The sequence below is a fragment of the Hyperoodon ampullatus genome (assembly GCF_949752795.1).
Source record: "Hyperoodon ampullatus genome assembly, chromosome: 11".
Classification (NCBI taxonomy): domain Eukaryota; kingdom Metazoa; phylum Chordata; class Mammalia; order Artiodactyla; family Ziphiidae; genus Hyperoodon; species Hyperoodon ampullatus.
In genome coordinates, this window is record NC_136924.1 from 69,640,025 (window position 1) to 69,662,082 (window position 22,058).

The window sequence follows — 22,058 nt, forward strand, 5'->3', positions numbered from 1 at the left end:
AGTGTTATTTTTCATGATTTTATAACTTCCCTGTGTTGTTTTCACCATCAGTTTTCCTAGAGCTTTTAGTAACTAAACTCTCTGGTGTTTTCTTGAAGACAGAAGAATGGGGATACCAGCAGAGAGGATAGAGGGATATGGCAAAGAAGCTTTGCAGTTTCATGCCATGTAAAAAACAGTCTAAAAGAAAAGAACTACAGAAAGGGATTACCAATTCAGAGTAAGGGGGACATGGGGGATAAATGGGTGCCAACGCTGAGACCTAGAATTAATTCAAAGAAAGTCTCAGTCAGAAGAGTCTTGCCTTTGTTCCCCTCGCCTCTTTTTGCTTTGATATATTTATTCACATTTTTGTCATTGTACAAGATACAGCAAAGGAAGACACCTGTGCCAGATCTTTAGAGACATCTTTCTAGGTTGACAACAGTCAACCAGTGTGCATCGTTGGTATAGTTATTCAATCAGATGATTATCATTCTGTTTGTTTAAATTGAAATTCCTAGACCAAGTTGTTGGGGACCACTGATCCTAGACCACGTCACCATTTGTCTATCATAATAGTAATACTTTTTGTGTTTTACTGAAAGCAATTCACCATGATAGTAATTCTAAGCAAACAGAGGTGAGGAGGTTTAGTCTGGTACATTTAAATTCTTTTTGAACCCAAGCTACCTCTTAACCTTTTTTGTAGTCAGAACTTTCCTGGGTGGTCAACCTTGAGTTTACCAACCTATGGTGTCTGAAGTATTTTTTTTTCCCCTCCCATTTCTTCAAATTGCTGTTGTGATACATTTAAGTCTTCTCATAACCTTTTTTCCCCTGTGTATTCTAAAAGATTGCTTATGGTAGGGTTGAGATTACATAATGATGAGTAGGTCTGTGTGAATACCACATGTGTACCAGACACTGAGTTCAGTAATGTACATATAAAATTCTCGTTTTATAAACTGGGAAACTGAAGCTCTTGCCTACAGTAACTTGCCAGAAGTCGGTCATACAGTTGACAAGTGAAGCAGTGTGGATCACCGTCTGTATGACTCCAAAGATCTTTGCACTATAATTTATTTCCCCCGTGTGGAAGAACAACCAGACTTATATCTGTGTTTAAAGTGGCTGGGTGCTTTCTTTAGCTTTTTGTCCTATGGTAGGTTTCAGTTTCCTCCTTTTTGTATTCTTAGACCTCTTATCTATTTCTTGTTAAAGATAAAAATAGGCTTTTGGAGGCACATTTCTCCATCATCTGATAAATTATATACTTGTTAACAGTATTCCATCTTTATCAAGCAGTGGATCTGTCTCCACCTTGCTTATCTTTTGAACTCAGGTTTTTAAATTTCACTTTTGGAATTTAAAATTTAAAGTAAATATAATGTAAACTTCATTTGAGCATAAATTTATTTGACTTGTCCACAGCTGTATCCCCACTGCTTCATGCCATAAATGCTCAATAAATGTTTTTTGAATGAGTGAAAAAAAAAATTCCACTTTTGTTGGTGCTTTTTTAGTGTGAGTACTAATTTTGAATTTTAAGGAGAATCATTCAAGTTACTAGTTCTTGTGGTTGCTGGCTCCATCACTTTTCTATGTCACCCACCTGTTAAATCAAATATCTGTAAAAGTAATGGGGAGCTTTTGGGGCTCTCACTCCTTACCTTTTGCATTTAAAGGTGCTGAGAATAGGTTTATCAATTAAGTCCACTCACATTCAGACATAATAGTTTACCTGTTGTCAAAAGAAATTATATAGCTCACTTAGGATTTCATCATATTCCATGACCCACATTGAAGAAGTAACAATAATACCAACAATAATAAACTGTCAATTTAGGAAAATAATATAATGCATATTTTATTTTAAGCTTACCATAACTCTGTTGCTTCTCTTTCAATTTTTCAGGTGATTTCCTAAAAACTTTGGAAGACCCAGATTTGAATGTAAGAAGAGTGGCCTTGGTCACATTCAACTCAGCAGCACATAATAAGCCATCATTAATAAGGGATCTTCTAGATACTGTTCTTCCACATCTTTATAATGAAACAAAAGTTAGAAAGGAGCTTATAAGAGAGGTAAGTTAGATTGCACTGTTTACCTAAGCTTGTCTTTTACTTTCTAGTGTATCTATGTATTCTGTTTTATTTCAACAGGTAGAAATGGGTCCATTTAAGCATACAGTTGATGACGGCCTGGATATTAGAAAGGCAGCTTTTGAGTGTATGTACACACTTCTAGACAGTTGTCTGGATAGACTTGATATTTTTGAATTTCTAAATCATGTTGAAGATGGTTTGAAGGACCATTATGATATCAAGGTAAGATGTTTGTGCCTGTTTATAGAATGTTTTAGAAGAAGACTTTGCTAGTGACTTTCACCTTTGTAATTTACTCTTGCTATTAAGTGAGAACGATTGGTTTGCTTGTCATGATTTTAGTGTGTTTAAACTAATATGCAAAAGTAATAGCGATGCAATGTGACCTCAGTTGACATACAGGAAAAATCCAGAAGCCTTTTCATTGGAGGAGGAAGTCAATATCAAGAGTTTTGTTAAAGGATAAGAGGAAGAACTGTTTTCAGATACACAAAGCAATCTGTAGAAGCAACCATAGAGAAATTATACTTCATGCTTCTTAGGTTTAGAGCATGAACTTTGCTCATAACTGCTTTTTGTTTTCCTATTTGCTTAAATCCGTTTAAAATGTGAACTATAAAAGGGTGATTTGAACAATCTTTTTCTTCTACTCAGGACCTTTGGTCAAGCAGGGCAAAAGTGGTAGTTGAGCAGTGATTCATCCATACTATCAGAACTCCAGCTTTCATGTTTCCATAATGTAATGTGGAATAACCTGACCCCTCCGGAACTCAATGAAAAGAGCCCTGAAAGAATAGGATCCTTTTATTTCTACAGTTTATGGTCTAAGAGAAAAGATTATGGGTTACTGGACTTTATATGGATTAATCTGAATAAGCAGGCTTTTTGTTTTGTTTTTTTAAGTGAAATTTGCAAAGACAGTAGAAACTTCTTATAAAGCTTTTCTTCTAGTTCAATTATTTTCTTATTCACTGATTGTTCCATCTGGTGCACATGAGCTTTTTAAAAAATACTGAGTCTGTGGCCCTATCCCGATGAGTGAAGTAAAAATAGGTATATTTGTTAAGCTCCCCAGCTGTAATGTGCGGTCAAGATTGAGAACCACTTTTTTAGTTCTGTACTCTAGGACCGTGACTATCTATCATGATAGATAAGGTAACTCTAGTACTTGTAGGTAAAATTCCTTAGACAAGATTGGAGGCAATTCTGTGTGATTCCAATGGCAGATTACATTAAAATGAAACTTAATGGTACAGGTTAGTCATTTTCCTTTCAAAAGCTTTGCCAGAATTTGGGATTTGTCTTTAGAAAATAATGCAAAATCTAAATTTTGTCTCTCTTATTCATAATAGATGCTAACATTTTTAATGTTGGTGAGACTCTCTACCCTTTGTCCAAGTGCAGTACTGCAGAGGTTGGACCGACTTGTTGAGCCATTACGTGCTACATGTACAACTAAGGTAATATTGATGTCATTGATTTAGGCCAGACTTAGTATGTTCAGGATCCCTAGTTGATTCTATACTGTGGTTTTCCAAATTTAACTATGCTAGCACCCTTATGTAGCAGTTTGTTGCAAAAGTTAACTTATTATTCCTATTCCTCACTTCCTTCAAATGTGGATGTTTTAGAAAGCTTAGCACTGTTAATTGCTATTCTTAAAAGTTTGTTATAACAATCTGACACGTATTTTTAAAGTACTGATATGGGTTAAAGTGTGATAGGGCCACAAAAGAGGAGGAAATGTTTAATTCTGGTGGAGGAGTGGGTGGGGGTCACAGAAGGCTTCATATGCACATGACAGCATTTAAAATGCACCTTGAGAAGTCAGGATTGTTTTAGGTCCAGAAGGTGAAACAGGACTTTTCATACAAAAATAATTATATGAATTAAGGCACAGAGATGTCAGTACATGACATGTTTGAAGAATAATGAATAAACAAGGTAGCTAGAGGGGTAGTTTCTTGATTGATAGAGGACAAAGTAGGACTTGCTAATAAGCAGATCCCACTCTTGGTTTTTATAATGGGCCTTGTATAGAATATTCCCCTAAAAGGAGATACATAGCTACTACTAAAAAGAAGTTTCAGAGCAACTCTGCTTGAAGAATAATGTGCCTTTTGGATCTATGAAAGAGTAGCTTTGCTTTATTTATATGTGCTTAAATTTCTTTATATGTGCTTAAATTTTGTTTGTATAAGAACTGCCTTTTATAGCATGTAATATAAATTTACTCATTGTTACAGGTGAAAGCAAACTCAGTAAAGCAGGAGTTTGAAAAGCAAGATGAACTAAAGCGATCTGCCATGAGAGCAGTAGCAGCACTGCTAACCATTCCAGAAGCAGAGAAGAGTCCACTGATGAGTGAATTCCAGTCACAGATCAGTTCTAACCCTGAGCTGGCAGCCATCTTTGAAAGTATCCAAAAAGATTCATCATCCACTAACTTGGAATCAATGGACACTAGTTAGATGTTGGTTCAACCTGGGGACCATTACATTGACCATATGATGCACTGAATTGACAGGTTAATCACGAGACATGGAAAGAGAAGTAAAGCTTCAAAATGTTCCACTTTTTGTTTTTCCTTCGTGGAGGCAGTTTGACTTTCTTCCATTGTTGTTTTTGTAGCATTTATTTCAGAAATACGTATTTCCATAATCCAGAGGTTGTAAAACCACTAAAGTTTTAGTGGTTAGGGCAACATTTAAAATGACATCTAAAAGTTAGGATTGATGGAGATAGATAGGGTCCAGTATCTATTTACCCTGTAATGTTTAGGATTAAAATGTTAAAATTTTGTGACAATGAATTTTCTTTCTTTTATAAATTTTCTCTTATTTAAAAATCAAAAATTCTGCAAGACAAAAACCATGTTTCTTTTTCTTGTATAACTTTTTGTTTCAGCAACACAAATTGATTTCTAGCTGTGGCAGACAATATCTGTGTAAGATTTGTTACATTTCAGAGGGGTTGGCAGTTTAAAAGAGATAATATCATTTTTTTTAGATACGGGGATTAACAATATCCCTGTTGCGCACACTAATTTTGCATGAGCAAGTTTACAAATATGTATTGTCTGTAAAGCAGCATGTGCAGATTATTCATAATACAAAAGTAAAAATAAGTATTATTGTATTAGTGCAATTTTCAGATATTTATTTTTGCACAGAAAACATATCTGGAGAGAAAGAGAGAGGAGTAAATTTTTGAAACTTTGGTTTTCTTAATGCCAGTGTGAATTTGCAGATGTTTTCAGCAAATCAAGTCATAATAACAATTCGCCACTTCTTTTTCTATTATAAATTTTCGTATACATTTAAACTTTGAGTATTTAAGTACTCAGTTTTTCTCAGTTACCCATTTGTGTGCGTGTGTTTCCACTTAGAAATTCTTAAAGCCAGATTTTTCTTTCATTTCCTTTGTATCTCTACATTCCTTATCGAAAGAGTCAAATAACTATGCTTTTGAATTTTACTTTTAGGAAAATTCTGAAGCTGGCTATCTCAAGTTTGTTAGCGAATAATAGTATTTTCTTTTAGTTGAGTTAGATTTTCCCCCTTTCTTGTAGAGCTGATTTACATATTGTATTCGGTAAGCGTTGACTACTTTTCCTGATTAAAGGGTCTCTGCTTGGGGGAAACAGTACCTTATATTGTAGTTAAGATTTTATTTAACATATCCTTCAGTGAGCTCATTTCACACTGTAGCCTCTTCCTTCAAATTTGTGGTGCTCCTGTAACAGTAAGAACTAATTTCTGAAATAAAAGACATCTCCTAATGCTGTGCAAACATAGTTTACATGTATTGAAGGAGGCAGTTGTTAAATTGAGTGACCAATTTTAAGCATTCAGATATTTGAAAACTGCACCCTTTATTTTTGAAACTGTGAATTAGAAATATTTTTCCTGCTGTATTACTTAACCTGCTTTAACATCCAAATATGCAGTGATTTTAATTGGTAACATACTGTGGTTATTAGATTAACAGCTTGACTTCAGATATTCAGATGATAATGCATAAGACATCATTACCAGTAACGATTTTGATTAGGACATGGACCATTACATGAAGTTGGTGCCATTTCAGAATGTGGCAGGTGATAATCATACCATAATTTGCATAAAACTGTAATAGAAATTTACTTTGAGATGTTGGTATATTATGTACTATGCATTACCGTGATATAGATGTTGTGGATATATTTAAGTATTTGGTTACATGGTTTCACAATAAATTACAATACTGCAGGCTCTAGGACCATATAGGAGACTGACATGCATATGTTGTGTGAATGTCTTAGTTAAGTGTCTGAAGTTAAATCCAAATACTTTTCATGTATTGGATTTCTCCATTCTTTAACTTCTAAAATGCTTACAGTTTTTGTTTTTCTTGAGTCTTGCAAAATGGCTAACTTTTCTAATATAGCTGAAATTCTGTCTTCTAACAAAAGAAAGATTCTACTCTTTTCTAGTAGTAGATATGGTTTTAGTGTTTATATATATATATATAATATATATTATATGTATATATTCACATATATAACAAAATTAGTAAAAGTAGAATACTCAGATTTTAAATGCTGAGTCATACTGATTAACTTCATACTTCTAGTGGTAATGTCCTGATATTGGAACGGAAGTGGCAAGGTGTGGCGTTCAGTCATAATCTGCCACTCATACTGCTTACTGGTCTTTTAAATATTATTAGGAAGTTCTGCTTAGCAATTCTGCATATGTAGGTTCCTCAGGAGATCTACAATAGTAGGAGAACAGCTGCTCTCTGATTTTCTTGAGAACATTTAAATTGTTTAGATCTACCCAATTTCTTTTTAAAGAAAGCTCAGTATGGGGTTGTGTTTTTAGGTTAGGTTATTTTATGAAACTAAGGCAGAAAGGAAATTTGGTATGGCAAAGCCTAAACTAAAAATTTAAAATCAGTAGCACTGAATGATTTTTTAAATGTGGTCATGTATTCATTAATGATATCTAAATCTGCTTAACCCCTGGGAATTAGAATTCTTAAAAAATTGGAGTATGGAGATTTCAACAAATGTTTGAATATATATATAATTTTTATGTAACCATAAGTAACCAAATAATTTTTTTTTTTTTACACTTTTTGTTGGGTAAATGGTAAAGAAATAACATATGGGCATATCTAATTTAACCAGTTTTAAGGGATGTTCTGATATCTTTATATCTAGCTCAGTCTCAGATATATGAATATGATTATATAGGCATGATTGAAGTTTAAAATGATGAAATATACAAAATCCTCAGTCACTGAAAAATTCAGTTAACTGGTTAACTAATAAACCTTGTAAGGTGTGTTTAGCCACATGTCAAATACTTGACAATTTTTTAGAAGTTGAAATAATTTTCTGCCCAAATCAAAAATTTTACCAAAAATTTCAGTTGTTAAAATTAACTGCCAATCTCTAGATATATTATGGTTAGTAAATATTTTGATATTAAAGAGCTTAAAATTTTCAGTAAATGTTGATTCTAGCTCTATCTTAAATATTGAATCCCAATTTTCAAACTACTGCCACCCCAGATTCACATCTGTTTTTGAAAGTGTAATTAATCCTCTGTGAAATGGAAAATGGACAATAACAACAACAGTTCATTTTACTGTTTGGGAAAAGGATATTCTGGTTTTAACTGATTTTTTTTTTCCAGTTAATAAGTAAAACTCCTCTGATGCCTTTGGCTGCAAAATGCAACACATTGGAAGTATTACGTGGCAAGCTGCCAAAATCTCACCAGATATGGCCATTTTCTTAAGAAACATGTACAATGAAATTACATATTTTCCCTTTACAATACAGTAAGTTGCTTATTTTCCTATTAATACTAGAAAAATAGGACTTTGTGAACACCTACACTGTAATTTAGGACAAGAGTTAACCAGCAACATATTTTTGGCTCTTTGTAACAACTTTGAAAGCACTTTTCATAAAAACCAACTTCAATTAAAACTAAGGGGAGTATTGCAGATAATTTTACTTTGTTAGACTCTGTAATGTTAATGTGTCAGAATGCTTTTTTAGTAGAGGGAGTCTTAATACCCTGACCCCTTTGTACTTTAGTTCTGATGTTAAGTGATTATCAGTGATTTTGGCAAATTGAATTGTTTCACTTAAGTCTTAGATGAGAAAGAGCTATCTGTGAACTGAAATTCTTTCTAGATTAGGATGTATTGGAATTAGTGTATTTAGCTGTTATCAGTAAATAATGGCTGATGCACACTGAGTGATTTTATTCTAGAATGCTCTCTCACTCACAAGAAAAATCTGAAGAATTGTATTTTAGAACTGGTTAATGTATGATAACCACGATAACCTCATGATTTAGTAGCCCGTAACAATCCTGTTACTTTGAAAAACTATTTTACTTGTTTCATAGACATTTCACTTTTAATATAAACCCAACTGCTTTCTTAGGCAAGAGCAGCTAAATGTGTGTGATGGTATTTTACTGTAATCCTAATGTAGTATTTTTAAGACACCAAATGTGTACTTTACTTGGAATCCTTACCATCCATGAACTAAATCAGGCTTTCCTAAAAGGTCTGGAAATAAACACCTAGTTTCTTGTTCTAGAAATAAAACCCATGCTTTCCTCCAGACTTTAGACTTAAGTAGAAAAATGCATGTTCTTTTTAGATCAGGATTTCTCAACCTAGCACTATGACATTTTGGACTGAATAATTCTGTGCCATGGCGGCTGCCCTGTGCATTGTAAGATAACAACATCCCTCGCCTCTACCCACTTAGGTACCATTAGTACCATCACCACCCCCAGTTGTGACAACCAAAATTGTCTCCAGATATTGCCAAATGTCCCCAGTGGAGTAGGGCAAGAGGGGGAGAGTGCAAAATTGCCCCAGTTAAGAACCACTCCTCTAGAGAGCTTTTTCTTGTTTCTTGTTAGTAGGTAAGACCAACTGAGATTCTGTACATGCAGAAGTTTTCAGACATTCTTAGTGTCAGTTCTTCATCTTCCTAACTAAATATAAGTACTGTTTTTAACCTATTTTCTTCCACCAGTTAGTTAGAACTATCATGATTTAGTGAAAATAGGTTTCTATTCTATATATTACCTCCTCTTGATTTAAATGGATGGTCTTTATTAAATCCCTTAACATTTGTTTTTTCTGGCTATAAAATGTTTCTCTTACTTAAAGAAATATGCGTATAAAGGGAGCTTCTACTACACAGGGGAATATGAGGCAATGTGAGTGCTTTGCAACTGGTGTGCTGTATAAAAAGGCAACTAGTACATTTTACTTGAATTCTTGAAAAAGAATAAGTGGATTTTCAAAATTACTCATTTACATTCTCTTCGAGAACAGTTTGTTCATTAATTTACTTTCTTGAACTAAAGACTTGCTTTCAGTACAGGTAATTTCCTGTTTAGCTGTAATATTTAAAGACATGCCAAATAGTGATGGTGGGGTATTAGGTATTATTTCAAAACTATATATTTGAAAGTAAATTGTAAAAGTAAAGGTGACTCTAGCAGATTTTTGCTATTTTTCTAGGATTAGTTGATGTTTAGAGACAATAAAATCCTTCTTATGAATCTTGGTAACCACCCATGAGACTTTAAAGACTGAATGGTGGTAGGCAAGTGGCAGGAAAACTTATCACAAATCAAATTGCTTACTCTTTGAAACGAGACCATTGAATGAGTCATCTTTCAAGCTTCTGAACCATTTTAGTCCCACTTAGCAGAATTGGCATAAACAAAAAGGTTAATTTCCTTTTACATGATGTTTTTTGAAGTATTAATGAGGCTGATGGGTCAGCAGTTTTAGTAAGTTCAGAATGCTGAGTTTGGAAACCTTGAAAAATCATAGTCTTTAAAACCTGCATTTAAAAGACTTTGAAATTTGTTTCAGCATCAGTTGCCCTCTGAAGCAGAGTCAAGCATTGTCAGATGACCATGTGTGTATGAGAGGCCCCACTGCTGATCTGCATTGCTGTAGCCCCTGCTCACCGTGCTCTACATGTCAAGCTTTACGTAAAACTCACTGCCACGCCTCCATCCTTGTAAACGGATCAAAGGCAAAGCTAATTACCTTTTTCCCTCCTTCCTTTGGTGCCTCTCTTCTCTTTAGTACTATGTGCTTAACACTGGGGAACAGTATGGGGGAAACACTACATAATTACTGTTAAGTAGTGTTTCAACAGGGGAAATACTCTTAGGGCTCTGTATGATTTGTGGCACAGATTCCTGGTCTGGGGATCAGGACAAGCCTAAGCCAAGGGTGCCGTGTACTCCATGTAGTGGGAATAGAATTAGCAAAAGCATAGAGACGGGAGGTCATGCTGTATTCAGAAGCTGAATATGGCTGTAGTCTGGAATATGAGGGAGCACAGTAAGAAGCTAGGAAGGGCAGGTTATAGAGGGCCTTGTAAACATTTTGGATTTAATTTCAGGGATGGTGGCAAGCCTAGAAATACTTAAAAGCCAGTCATGTGATCAGATTTGTTATTGTTTGGGTTTTTTTTGCGGTACGCGGGCCTCTCACTGTTGTGGCCTCTCCTGTTGCGGAGCACAGGCTCACGGGCCCAGCCGCTCCGCGGCATGTGGGATCTTCCCGGACCGGGGCACGAACCCGCGTCCCCTGCATCGGCAGGTGGACCCCCAACCACTGCGCCACCAGGGAAGCCCCCAGATTTGTAATTTTGAAAGATTAGCTGCCGTATAGTGAATGGACTGGAAGGAAGGAAAGACATTCGTTGATGAGTTAGGATGTTAATGGATAATATATGTGGAAGGGAATGTTGTGCTGAACCAGTCAGGGTGTTTGAGATAAAACTGACAGGACAACAATTGATTGGATGTTGGAAATATGGACAATTATGCTGCAATACATACAGTCCCCCAAATAGGTGGTTTAGAATACATTATCCTACATAGCTATGGTGGATAGCGGGGGGGGTCTGCTTCCCACCTCACTGGGACCCTGGATAACGAAGCTGCCACTGGGAATGTGGTCAGTTGCTGTGGCAGAGGGAAAGTGAGAAGTGAGTCACGTCTGTTCACACAGTGCTTTTGCTTGACAATGACACACACCACTGCTGATCACATTTTGGTGGCCAAGAAGTCTTATGGTCATACCTAACAGCTGAACACTCATTCACCAGGCATTGGTAAGAACAGTCAGCTCAGTTGAGCTGTGGAGTGGTCCTTTTTTGAGAGGCGAAATGTGGGCAGAAGAGTTAGGTCACATTGCACACCCCACTGCAAACAACTCAAAATTAGACGTTCCCACCAATTCTTACAAGTTCTTTTCAACCACCCTGCCACTGAGTTTCTCCTAAGCTCCTTCTCCACTCACTGTCTGGCTCCTCTCCTTCCTTCATCTCTTCTTTCTTCCATACCCTCCTACAACCATCCTCACACCTTCCAGAGTAGCAATCAAATTTTGTTAGCAACTTTTTAAGCTGTGGCACCCAGGGCCATGGGAAGTGGCTCCTCTACCTCAAACCTTTCCCCCCACCCAGAGTTCAGCTGTATTTTTTCCAAACAAAAACAGTCTCCTAAAAGTGCCAGCAATTTTGATATTTTCTGAAATGTACTTACGTAGGTATCATTCAATATTCCAACCCTATAATTCTTGCTTTTATCAACCTTTCTCTCTGCTATTTCGACCAACCACTCTGAAGGCTACAAGCTAAGATATTTTCATCCAGAGCTGTTGGAAACTCTAATCTCCTACTCTAACTATAACATCAAGTTCTGCCCTCACTTGCTGTAAACTGATTGTTGACCTCACAGGGTCCTGTGATCGATATTTCCCACCATTTTCTCTCAGTTTCTTTTGGCCTTCTGTCATTACCTAATCTGGATCTCCTGGTGTTTGTAAGTGATTTATCCGTGAAATTACTTGTCCTTTCACTGCATCTAGGGATGCCCTCTCTCCTACTCCCTAAATCTTCCTTTAAGCGTTACACTTAGCCCTGCCTCCATACTCAGTGGACTACCATTAACATCATTTTATCAGTAAAATTAAGGCCGTTATTCTTGGCCCTCCACCTAAGAATCTCATATCCATTCCCATCCTCATGTCCTCCTCTCAGAGGCTGAGTTGGTTGGTCTTTGCTCAAGTCCAACCTTTCTCCCAGAGCCCAGCTTCCTCTAGCCTTTCCCAGGTTTTGGTTAAATCGGTCTTCCATCTCTTCCCTTCATCCTCAATACCACTTCCCCTAGTTCCATCTGCTGGACTCTTAAAAATGCACTGAAGTCTCGTCTAAAAAGACAAAAAAATTTTTATTGCATCTTCCACAGGATGTCATCTCTCTGTAGAGAATTAGATATGCTTTCCCAATTTCTTGCCTTCTTTTCACTTCTTAACCTGTTCTAATCTGGCTTTCATCCCTCTGTAGGTGGTCATAGCAAACCAATTTCAGTGAAGTCCTTTATGCCAAAATGGCCTTCAGTCTTTCTCTTACTTGAACTCATTGATATCAATACTGCTGATCACTCCCCCTCCATGAGACTACCTGTTGCTTCTAGGATGTTACCGTCTAGGGGTTTCCTTATACCTGTGAGACCACTGCATCTTAGTTTCCCTTAAATATTGTTCACTAGGGCCTTCAGTTCACATGTCTTCTCATTTATCATCCTTCCTGGATCATCTCATCAATTTCTCATGGTTTACATGTTGATTTCTAAATCTGTGTACCCAGCTCAGTCCTGTATTTCAGACTATTAGATCAAACCACTTGCTGGACACACTATAAATATATCCCAAACACAGCATAGCTAGAGCTGAACTCAGCATCTTCCCCTGGTTTTTCCCTGTCTTTATGTCTTTGCCGATGGCACCCCATTTACCCAATCACTCAAGTTGGAAATCTTAACACAAATTTGGAGGCAGAAAGTGTGAATAACAACATAGATATGTCTGCTGCCAGACATCGTCTGGTTTTGAATCTCGGCTCAATATTAGCTAGTTGACTTGGGTAAATTACTTAGCCTCAGTTTCTTCATCTAAAACATGGGGATAAACGTAGTAGCTACCTCATAGGATAATTGTGAGGGTTAAATAGGAATACTTGTAAAGCACTTAAAACTGCCTGGTACATAGTTTGTGCTATATAATTGTTAGCTCTTGTTAGCATTCTGCCCATTTTATTTCCTAAATATTTCTCATGTCCATCTCCAATACCCTTCTGGTTCAAGACCTCATTTCCTTGCCTATTGATTGGACTACTACAAATGCCTCCTAACTAGTATTTAGGTTCATTCATCCAGGAAGCTAATTTATTAAGTACTTTGCTAGGTCCTGCCAGACCTGCAAAGCCAGGTGAGAGGCCATACCTGACATAAAGAAGTGCGCTGGTTACCAGGAGAGACCTGACATAGGAAGCACCATAGAGTTCTACTGTATGAGAAGTGTATTCAGGAGACAGAGTAGGTGACAATGGAGTATATGATCCATTCTACATTGGTGGGTCAGGAAAGGTTCTTGGAAGAGGTGAAATGTCTTGAGATAAGAGGTATGCATGTGCAGGGCCCAATAATCGCTTTTTTTTTTTTTTAAACATTCCCAGGTCCTGATGTCTTCCCAGACCACACTTTGGGACCCGCTGCCTTAGGATACCCAGAGAGCATGCATTCCCAGGTCCTCTCAACTGCCAAAACGATGGTCTTGACCATTTCATATTCTTGCACTACATCGTTCAATTGCTCCTTTTTGCCTTATAGGGCAAGTACAAGCTCTAGATCTGGCTACTGTTTGCTCCTCTAGCCTCAGCATCTGTCACACCTAAGACTGACCTTTACCCTCAGGCAAGAGTGAAGTATTTTCCTCAGCCACCATGCTGCTCCTAACCTTTATACCTTTGCTCAGGTTATACCTTTTGCCTGGAATATCTTGCTTTTTCTTCCCTTTATGTAGCTGGCTGCTATCTTGTAAGCTGAGTCAAGGATTTCAGAAGTCTCCCATGATGCCAGATGACAAGAAGGACATAATCTAGGGGCCAACTCCCATCTTTAAAGCCTGTCCCCTTTTCATGCATGTAATATAGTCCAATTTCTTTAAAAAGTACCTCTCTGTTAACATTGTACAGATATTGCTGAGTGGGGGAGGGTAGGTGGGAAGAGCTGACTGGTCCAGCTGTTCACAGACAGCCCTTTAAGTAAAACTGAGTACTGCCAGCAACCCTGTCCCTCTGTACCTAATGTCTCACAGGTTGGAGTCCTTTCTGGGGCTTGGCTGGACTAAAAGGACCCCTGCTTTTCTGGTTTGTGACTTCTCTAATGCCTCCTGCTTCTTGTCTTCTAGGAATTTGTCAGAATTTTTGAACTACGTGGGCCTTCCCTTCTGCTCTCTATATTATTTTGGATTTATTTCCATTAATAGATGTTTACTGTCATTTCAGTAAAATTTGGAGACTGAATAAATAGCACACGAAATTTGTCTGCCATCTTGGAGCTTCTGTTATTTTTTGATCTTCTCTAATGCCTTAATGAGAAACATTATAATATGGTTGTTAAGAGTTCAGGCTCTAAACCTGGGTTCAATCCTACCACTTCTCAGTTGTGGGACTTTGGGCAAATTGTTAATGTCTTTAGATCTGTTCTCTCATCTGTAAAATGCAGTTATATATACCAGCCTCAAAGAATTAAGAAGGTTAACACATACACACACATACACACAATAAAGAGGATGGTACATAGTAAGCACTCAAATATATCTGGAAAAATATATTAATTCATGAATGACTGACTATAGGAGCTTAATAGTCTACTCAGATTTTTCTTATGTTATTCTTGATGATTAATTTGGCTTTTTCTAGAGGGGAGAGAGGGATGTTATGAAATGTACATTGAGAGAAACTTTTTACCCTATATTTTGAGAATGCTAGGATGACTCAATGTTATAAACTATCAGCATAAACTTACATTAGTAAACTAAAATAGTAAAACTATGAAGAAGGGTTATCAAAAACCAATAAATAGTATCCTAAATGGTGAAACATTAAGCTAATTTGATTTAAAGCCAGATGCTAGACTGCCAGCATTATTATATACCATGTCTTGGAAGTTTTCAAAAAACAAAAAGTAATGAATGACATGAATTAGAAGCGGTACAGGAGGGCAGTCCAAGATGGCAACACAAGAAAATCATGGACTTAGCTCCTCCCACTGACACACCAAGTCTACAGCTACCTATGGAACAATTTCCTCTGAAAAAGACCTGAAAACTAGCGGAGCAGCTCCTTCACATGGGCAAATGAGAAAAGGGTCATGCTGAGGTGGGTAGGAAAGGCTGAGACGTAGTCTAGCCATCAACCCTAACCCTGGTATGGTGACCTACAGTGCGGAGGGAACTCAAACCTGGAGCTCTTCCCTGGGCCACCCCACATCAGGCACCCCAACTTTTAAAGACCTGCACCTGAGACAAGCCCCCAAAACACCTGGCTTTGAAAACCAAAGGGGCTTCACGAGACACAGGGCTGTCGTGAACAGAATCACTGCCCTGGGACCCAGTGAAAAAGCAGCTGTTTGAAAGTGCCTAAACTTTATGTGAAAGAGAATCATCAGCTAATCTTAAAGCAACCACCAGAGGGACAGGGGCCTGCAGGGATACTTTTCCAGGGACAGAGGCCCTGGCAGGTGCCTTTTTTTTTTTTCTTTTTCCTCAGTGGGTGCCATCCTCGCCTTCTCCCTCTGGCCTGCTCCATGGCACCAGTATCTCCCAGAAGGGAGCCTTTACACATGCCTGGTGCCCCAGTTTTTGTGGCTGGAACCCAGAGAATGCCCCTGATTACCTGGCTCTGGAGGCCAGGGTGGGGCTTGCATTCCTGAGTCCCATGAGACTGTGACAATCAGAGACAGTTCTTGGAAAACTACCATCCCCAGGGCACTCTGCAGACTGAAAAACACCCTGTCTTTCTGAGAAAGAGGCCCAAGGGGCAGGCTTCTGGGCTGACACTTCTAGAGGCCAAAGAGGTGTTCTCAGGGAACAGAGGCTGGTAGACCCAATCTTTGTGCTTTACCTTGGCCTTACTTCAGTTCCCAAAATTCAGCTTAGACCCTTATCTGGTGCCCTCATTTTTGCAGCTGCTGCCCTGGGACACCTCTGCAAGGCCCGGCTCTGGTGGCCAGCAGGGCTTATGCTCGTAGGTCCCACAGGACGGTAACAGAGAGAGAATTCTTCAAAAGCTACCATCCTCATGGCACAGCATGAAGCAAAGGATCCAGGGGTTCAGTCTTTCTGTGAAGGAGGCCTATAAGCTAATCATCATGACTGCGGCCTGCGGGGCAGGCTTCTAATTAAACACAAATCAAAGGGCTGACTGTAAAGCTTTCCTGAGACTTTGGAAGGTGAGCGCTATCCTTGTGCTCTCCCTCTGCCCGGCTCCAGAGCACAAGCGTCTCTTGGAGGGGAGTTCTCACACATGTCTGATGCCCTGGTTTTTATGGCAGGGGCCTGGTTTGTGTGGCTGCCGCCCAGGAGCCGCCCTTTGAACAGCTAGGTCTGGTGGGTAAGGGGGTTTGTATTCCGGGGTCTCATGGCGACTGTACAACTGCACAGGTGTCAGACTGAAACACACCCCTAGGCTTTCTGTGAAAGGGGCCGATTGGCTTGTCCTGGAGTTTTGACCTGAGGGGCAGACTTCAGGTTTGACAGACATCTAGAGGTCTACAGAGGTGCTCTCAGGGAACGTAGGGCGGGGAATGCCATCTTTGCACTCTCCCTCTGCCTTGCTACAGCTCACCAGTATCTCTCAGAAAGACGCTTATCTACTCACCTGGGACCCCAATTTAGGCGACTGTAGCCCAGGGCACACTTCCAGATTGCCTGGTCTTGTGGCCAGGAGGGCTTACACTTGTGGTCTCACAGGACTGTATTTATTTGCATACTTTAAAAGCTGCTGCCTGAGTGTCTGGCTTCCAGTCAGCCTGAATCTAGGTGCTGACTGAGAACCCTACCCTTTTAGCACATCCACAAGTGGCAGTGATTAAAAATAAAATAGACTGCTTGGACAATCACAAAGGTTCTAGAGACAACCAAGAGCTAAGGTGAGGTTGAATAAGTTCAACTAATACATATGACCACTCCTTCAAGATTGGGAGAGATGGCTGTTTCATCTAATACATAGAAACCAACACAGAGACTCAAGAAAAATGAGGACATAGAGAATACGTTCTAAATGAAATAACAAGATAAAACCTGGGTGGGGGGGAACACTTATGATACAGAGATAAGTAATTTACCTGATAAAGAGTTTAAAGAAATGGTCATAAATATGCTCACTGAACATGGGAGAAAAATGGATGAACACAGTGAGAAATTCAGCAAAAGACAGAAAATAAGTATCAAAGAGAACTCAGAGAGCTGAAGAATACAATAACTGAACTGAAAAATATGCTAGAGGGGTCCAATACAGGCTAGCTGAAGCAGAGGAAAGGATTAGTCAACTTGAAAACTGGACATTGGAATTTACCTAATCAGAGAAGCAAAAGGAAAAAAAGAATGAAAAAGTGAAGGTAGCTTAAGGAACTTATGGGACAACATTAAATGGACTAATATTCACGTTATAATGGCCCCAGAATGAGAAGAGAGAAAAGGACAGAAAACTTATTTGAAAAAATAATGGCTGAAAGCTTCTCTGACCTGGGGAAGGAAACAGACATCTAGATCCAGGAAGCCCAGAGATTTCCAAACAAGATGAACCTAAAGAAACTCACATCAAGACACATTATAATTAAAATGTCAAAAGTTAAAGACAAGGAGAAAATATTAAACTGCAAGGGAAAAACTAGTTGTTACATACAAGGAACCCCTCATAACAATGAGCAGATTTTTCACCAGAAACTTTGTAGGCCATAAGGGATTGACATGATATACTCAAAGTGCTTAAAGAAAAAAATCCTTCTAAGCAAGAATACTCTATCCCACAAAGTTATAATTCAGAAGTGAAGGAGAGAGTTTTTCCGACAAGTAAGGGCAAAGGAATTCATCACCACTAAACCAACCTTATCATAAATGTTAAAGGGACTTTAAGCTGAAGAGCACTAATTAATAACAAGCAAACATATGAGAGTATAAATTTCACTGATAAAGGTAAATAAATATATAAAGCTAGCATGAAGGTTAAAAGACAAAAGTAGTAAAATAACTATAATTACAAAATCAGATAAGGAATACACAAGATAAAATAATGTAAAATGTAACATTGAAAACAAAATGTGGAGGGGGAATAAAAATGTAGAGCTTTAGAATGCATTCAAACTTAAAACAGACTGTTTTAAATACAGGTTATATGTAAGCCTCATGTAATCACAAAGCAAAAACCTATGGCAGATACGCAAAAGAGAAAGGAATCTAAGCATACCACTAAAGAAAGTCATCAAACCACAAAAGAAGAGAGCAGGAGAAGAACAAAGGAACAGAGAGGAATTACAAAACACCCAGAAAACAGTTATTAACAAAATGGGTATAAGCACATACCATCAATAATTAAATATAAGTGAACAAAATTCTTCAAAAGATAAAGCAGCTGAATGGATTTTTTTTTTGCGGTACGTGGGCCTCTCACTGTTGTGGCCTCTCCCATTGCGGAGCACAGGCTCCGGACGTGCAGGGTCAGTGGCCATGGCTCACGGGCCCAGCTGCTCTGTGGTATGTGGGATCCTCCTGGACCGGGGCACGAACCCATCTCCCCTGCATCGGCAGGCGGACCCTCAACCACTGCACCACCAGGGAAGCCCTGAATGGATTTTTAAAAAACCTGTCTACATGCTGCCTCCAATAGATTCACTTCAGATTTAACAACATACACAGACTGAAAGTGAAGAAATAGAAAAAGGTGTTCCATGCAAACGGAAACCAAAAGAAAGCTGAGGTAGCTAGAATTATCAGACAAAATAGATTTTAAGACAAAGACTCTAATAAGAGACAAAGAAGGGCATTATATAATGATAAAGTGTCAATCCAGCAAGAGGATATAAAATTTGGAATATTTATGCACCCAACCTGGGAGCACCTAAATATATGAAGCAAATATTAACAGACCTAAAGAGAGAAAAAGGCAATAATGGTAGGGAACTTTAATATTCCATTTATATCAATGGATAGGTCATTGAGGTATAAAATCATAAGGAAACATCAGCCTGAAATGACATATTAGACCAGGTGACCAGGTTAGACCAGGTTTCTATGTATGTATTTTCTTGCCAGACATAGAAAATCCCACCCCAAAGCAGCAGAATACACATTTTTCTCAAGTGCACATGGAATATTTTCCAAGATAGATTATATGTTAAGCCACAAAAAGTCTAAATAAATTTAAGAATATTGAAATAATATCAGACATCTTTTTCAACCACAATGGTATGAAAGTAGAAATTACACAAAGGAAACTAGAAAATTAACAAATAAGTGGAGATTAAACTACATGCTCTTGAACAACCAATGGGTCAAAGAAGAAATAAGAAATTTAAATACTTTAAGGTAAATGAAAATGGAACTATAACATACCAAAATTTATGGGATACAGGAAAAGCAGTTCTAAGAGGGAAGTTCATAGCAATAAATGTCTACCTCAAGAAACAAGTCTCAAATAAACAACATAGTTTTACACCTCAAGAAACTAGAAAAAGAAGGAAAAATGAAACCCAAAGTTAGTAGAAGGAAGGAAATAAAGCTTAGAGCAGATATAAATGACATAGAGACTAAAAAGACAATAGAAAAGCTCAGTGAAACTAAGAGCTGTTTCTTTGAAAATAGAAAAACAAAACTGACAAACCTTTAGCTAGACTAACCGAGAAAAAAAGAACTCAAAATCAGAATTGAAAGAGATGTTACAATGGATACCACAGAAATACAAAGAACCATAAGAGACTACTATGAACAATTATATGCCAATAAATTGGAAACCCAGGAGAAATAAATTTCCAGAAACATACAATGTCTAAAGACTAAATCATGATGAAATAGGAAATCTGAATCAACTGATAGTAAGGAGACTGAATCAGTAATCAAAAACCTACCAGTAAACACAAGTCCAGGACCAGATAGCTTCCTTGGTAAATTCTACAAAACATTCAAAGAATTAATACAAATTCCTCTCAAACTCTTCCCCCCCCAAAAAAAAGAAGAGGGAACTCTTCCAAACTCATTTTATGAGGCCAGAATTACCCTGGATCCAAAACCAGACAAGGATGCCTCAAGGAAAGAAAATTACAGGCCAATATTCCTGATGAACATAGATTTAAAAACTCTCAGCAAAATATTAGCAAACCAAATTTGACAGTACATTAGAAGGATCATACACCATGATCAACTGGGATTTATCCCAGGGATACAACAATGGTTCTACATCAGCAAATCAGTCAATGTGATACACCACATTAACAAAATGAAAGATAAAAGTCAGATGATCATCGCAATAGATGCAGAAAAAGTATTTAACAAAATTCAACATCCATTTATGATAAAAAAACTCTCAACAAAACGGGTGTAGAGGGAATGTACCTCAACATAATAAAGGCCACATATAACAAGCCCATAGCTAACATCATATTCAGCAACAAAAAGCTGAAAGTTTTTCCTTTAAGATCAGGAACAAGACAAGGATGCTCACTCTCTCCACTTTTACTCAACACAGTATTGGAATTCCTAGCCAGAGCAATTAGGCACACACAAAAAAAGGCATCCAAATTGGAAAGGAAAAAGTAAAACTGCACTATTTGCAGATGACACGATATAATATGTGGAAACCATAAAGACTCCACCAAAAAACTGTTAGAATAAACATATTCAATAAAATTGCAGAATATAAAAATCAACACTTAAATAAGTTACATTTTTATATACTAATAACAAACTATCAGGAAGACAAATTAAGAAAACAATATCATTTACAGTTGCATCAAAAACAATAAAATACCTAGGAATGAATTTAACCAAGGAGGTGAAAGACCTGTATATATTGAAAAATACAAGACATTAAGGACAAAAATTAAGGAAAAAAAAAGACACATAAATGGGAAGATATTCTATGCTCATGGATTGGAAGAATTAATATTGTTAAAATGTCCATAATATCCAAAGCAAACTATAGATTCAATGTAATCCTTATCAAAATTCCAATGGTATTTTTCACATAAATGGAACAAATAATCCTAAAATTTGTCTGGAACCATAGCCCAAACTCTGAATAGCCAAAACAATCTTGAGAAAGAAGAATAAAACTGGAGGCATTATGCCCCCTGATTTCAAACTATATTACAAACCTATAACATTTAAAACTGTGAGGTATTGACATAAAAACAGACACATAGATCTTGAAACAGAATAGAGAACCCAGAAATAAACCCACACATATGTATCAATTAATATTTGACAAGGTAGCCAAGAATATATAATGGAGAAAAGACAGTCTCTTCAACAAATGATGCTGGGAAAATTAGACAGCCACATGCAAAAGAATGAAACTGGACCACTATTTTACACCATACACAAAAATTAACTCAAAATGGATTAAAGACGTGAATGCAAGACCTGAAACCATAAAACTCCTAGAACAAAACATAGGCAGTGGACTTCCTGGTGGTGCAGTGGTTAAGAATCTGCCTGCCAATGCAGGGGACACAGGTTCAAGCCCTGTTCCAGGAAGATCCCACATGCTGCAGAGCAACTAAGCCCGGGCGCACAAATACTGAGCCTGTGCTCTAGAGAGCCCATGTGCTGCAACTACTGAAGCCCACGACTTCTCCTGTACTCCACAACAAGAGAAGCCACTGCAATGAGAAGCCTGCACACCGCAATGAAGAGTAGCTCCCGCTCACCACAACTAGAGAAAGCCCGTGCACAACAGCAAAGATCCAATGCAGCCAAAAATAAATAAATTAATTAAAAAAAACATAGGCAGTAAGCTCCTTGACATAGGTCTTTGTGATGATTTTTTGAACCTAAAAAAGCAAAGGAAAGTCAAC

General features: G+C 37.7%; 1 protein-coding gene across 1 annotated transcript in view; it reads left to right on the forward strand.

The window, feature by feature from the left end:
• Positions 1 to 4,896, forward strand: part of CAND1 (cullin associated and neddylation dissociated 1) — a gene marked incomplete at its 5' end in the record, with an annotated part of 42,210 nt that extends 37,314 nt beyond the window's left edge. The window contains 4 exons of the mRNA XM_079714471.1: positions 1,898 to 2,067; positions 2,146 to 2,310; positions 3,441 to 3,548; positions 4,335 to 4,896. Coding sequence (XP_079570597.1) covers positions 1,898 to 2,067; positions 2,146 to 2,310; positions 3,441 to 3,548; positions 4,335 to 4,559 — 668 coding nt within the window. The 3' untranslated portion in view covers positions 4,560 to 4,896. The remainder of the gene's footprint in view (positions 1 to 1,897; positions 2,068 to 2,145; positions 2,311 to 3,440; positions 3,549 to 4,334) is intronic.
• Between the last annotated feature and the right edge of the window lie 17,162 nt (positions 4,897 to 22,058).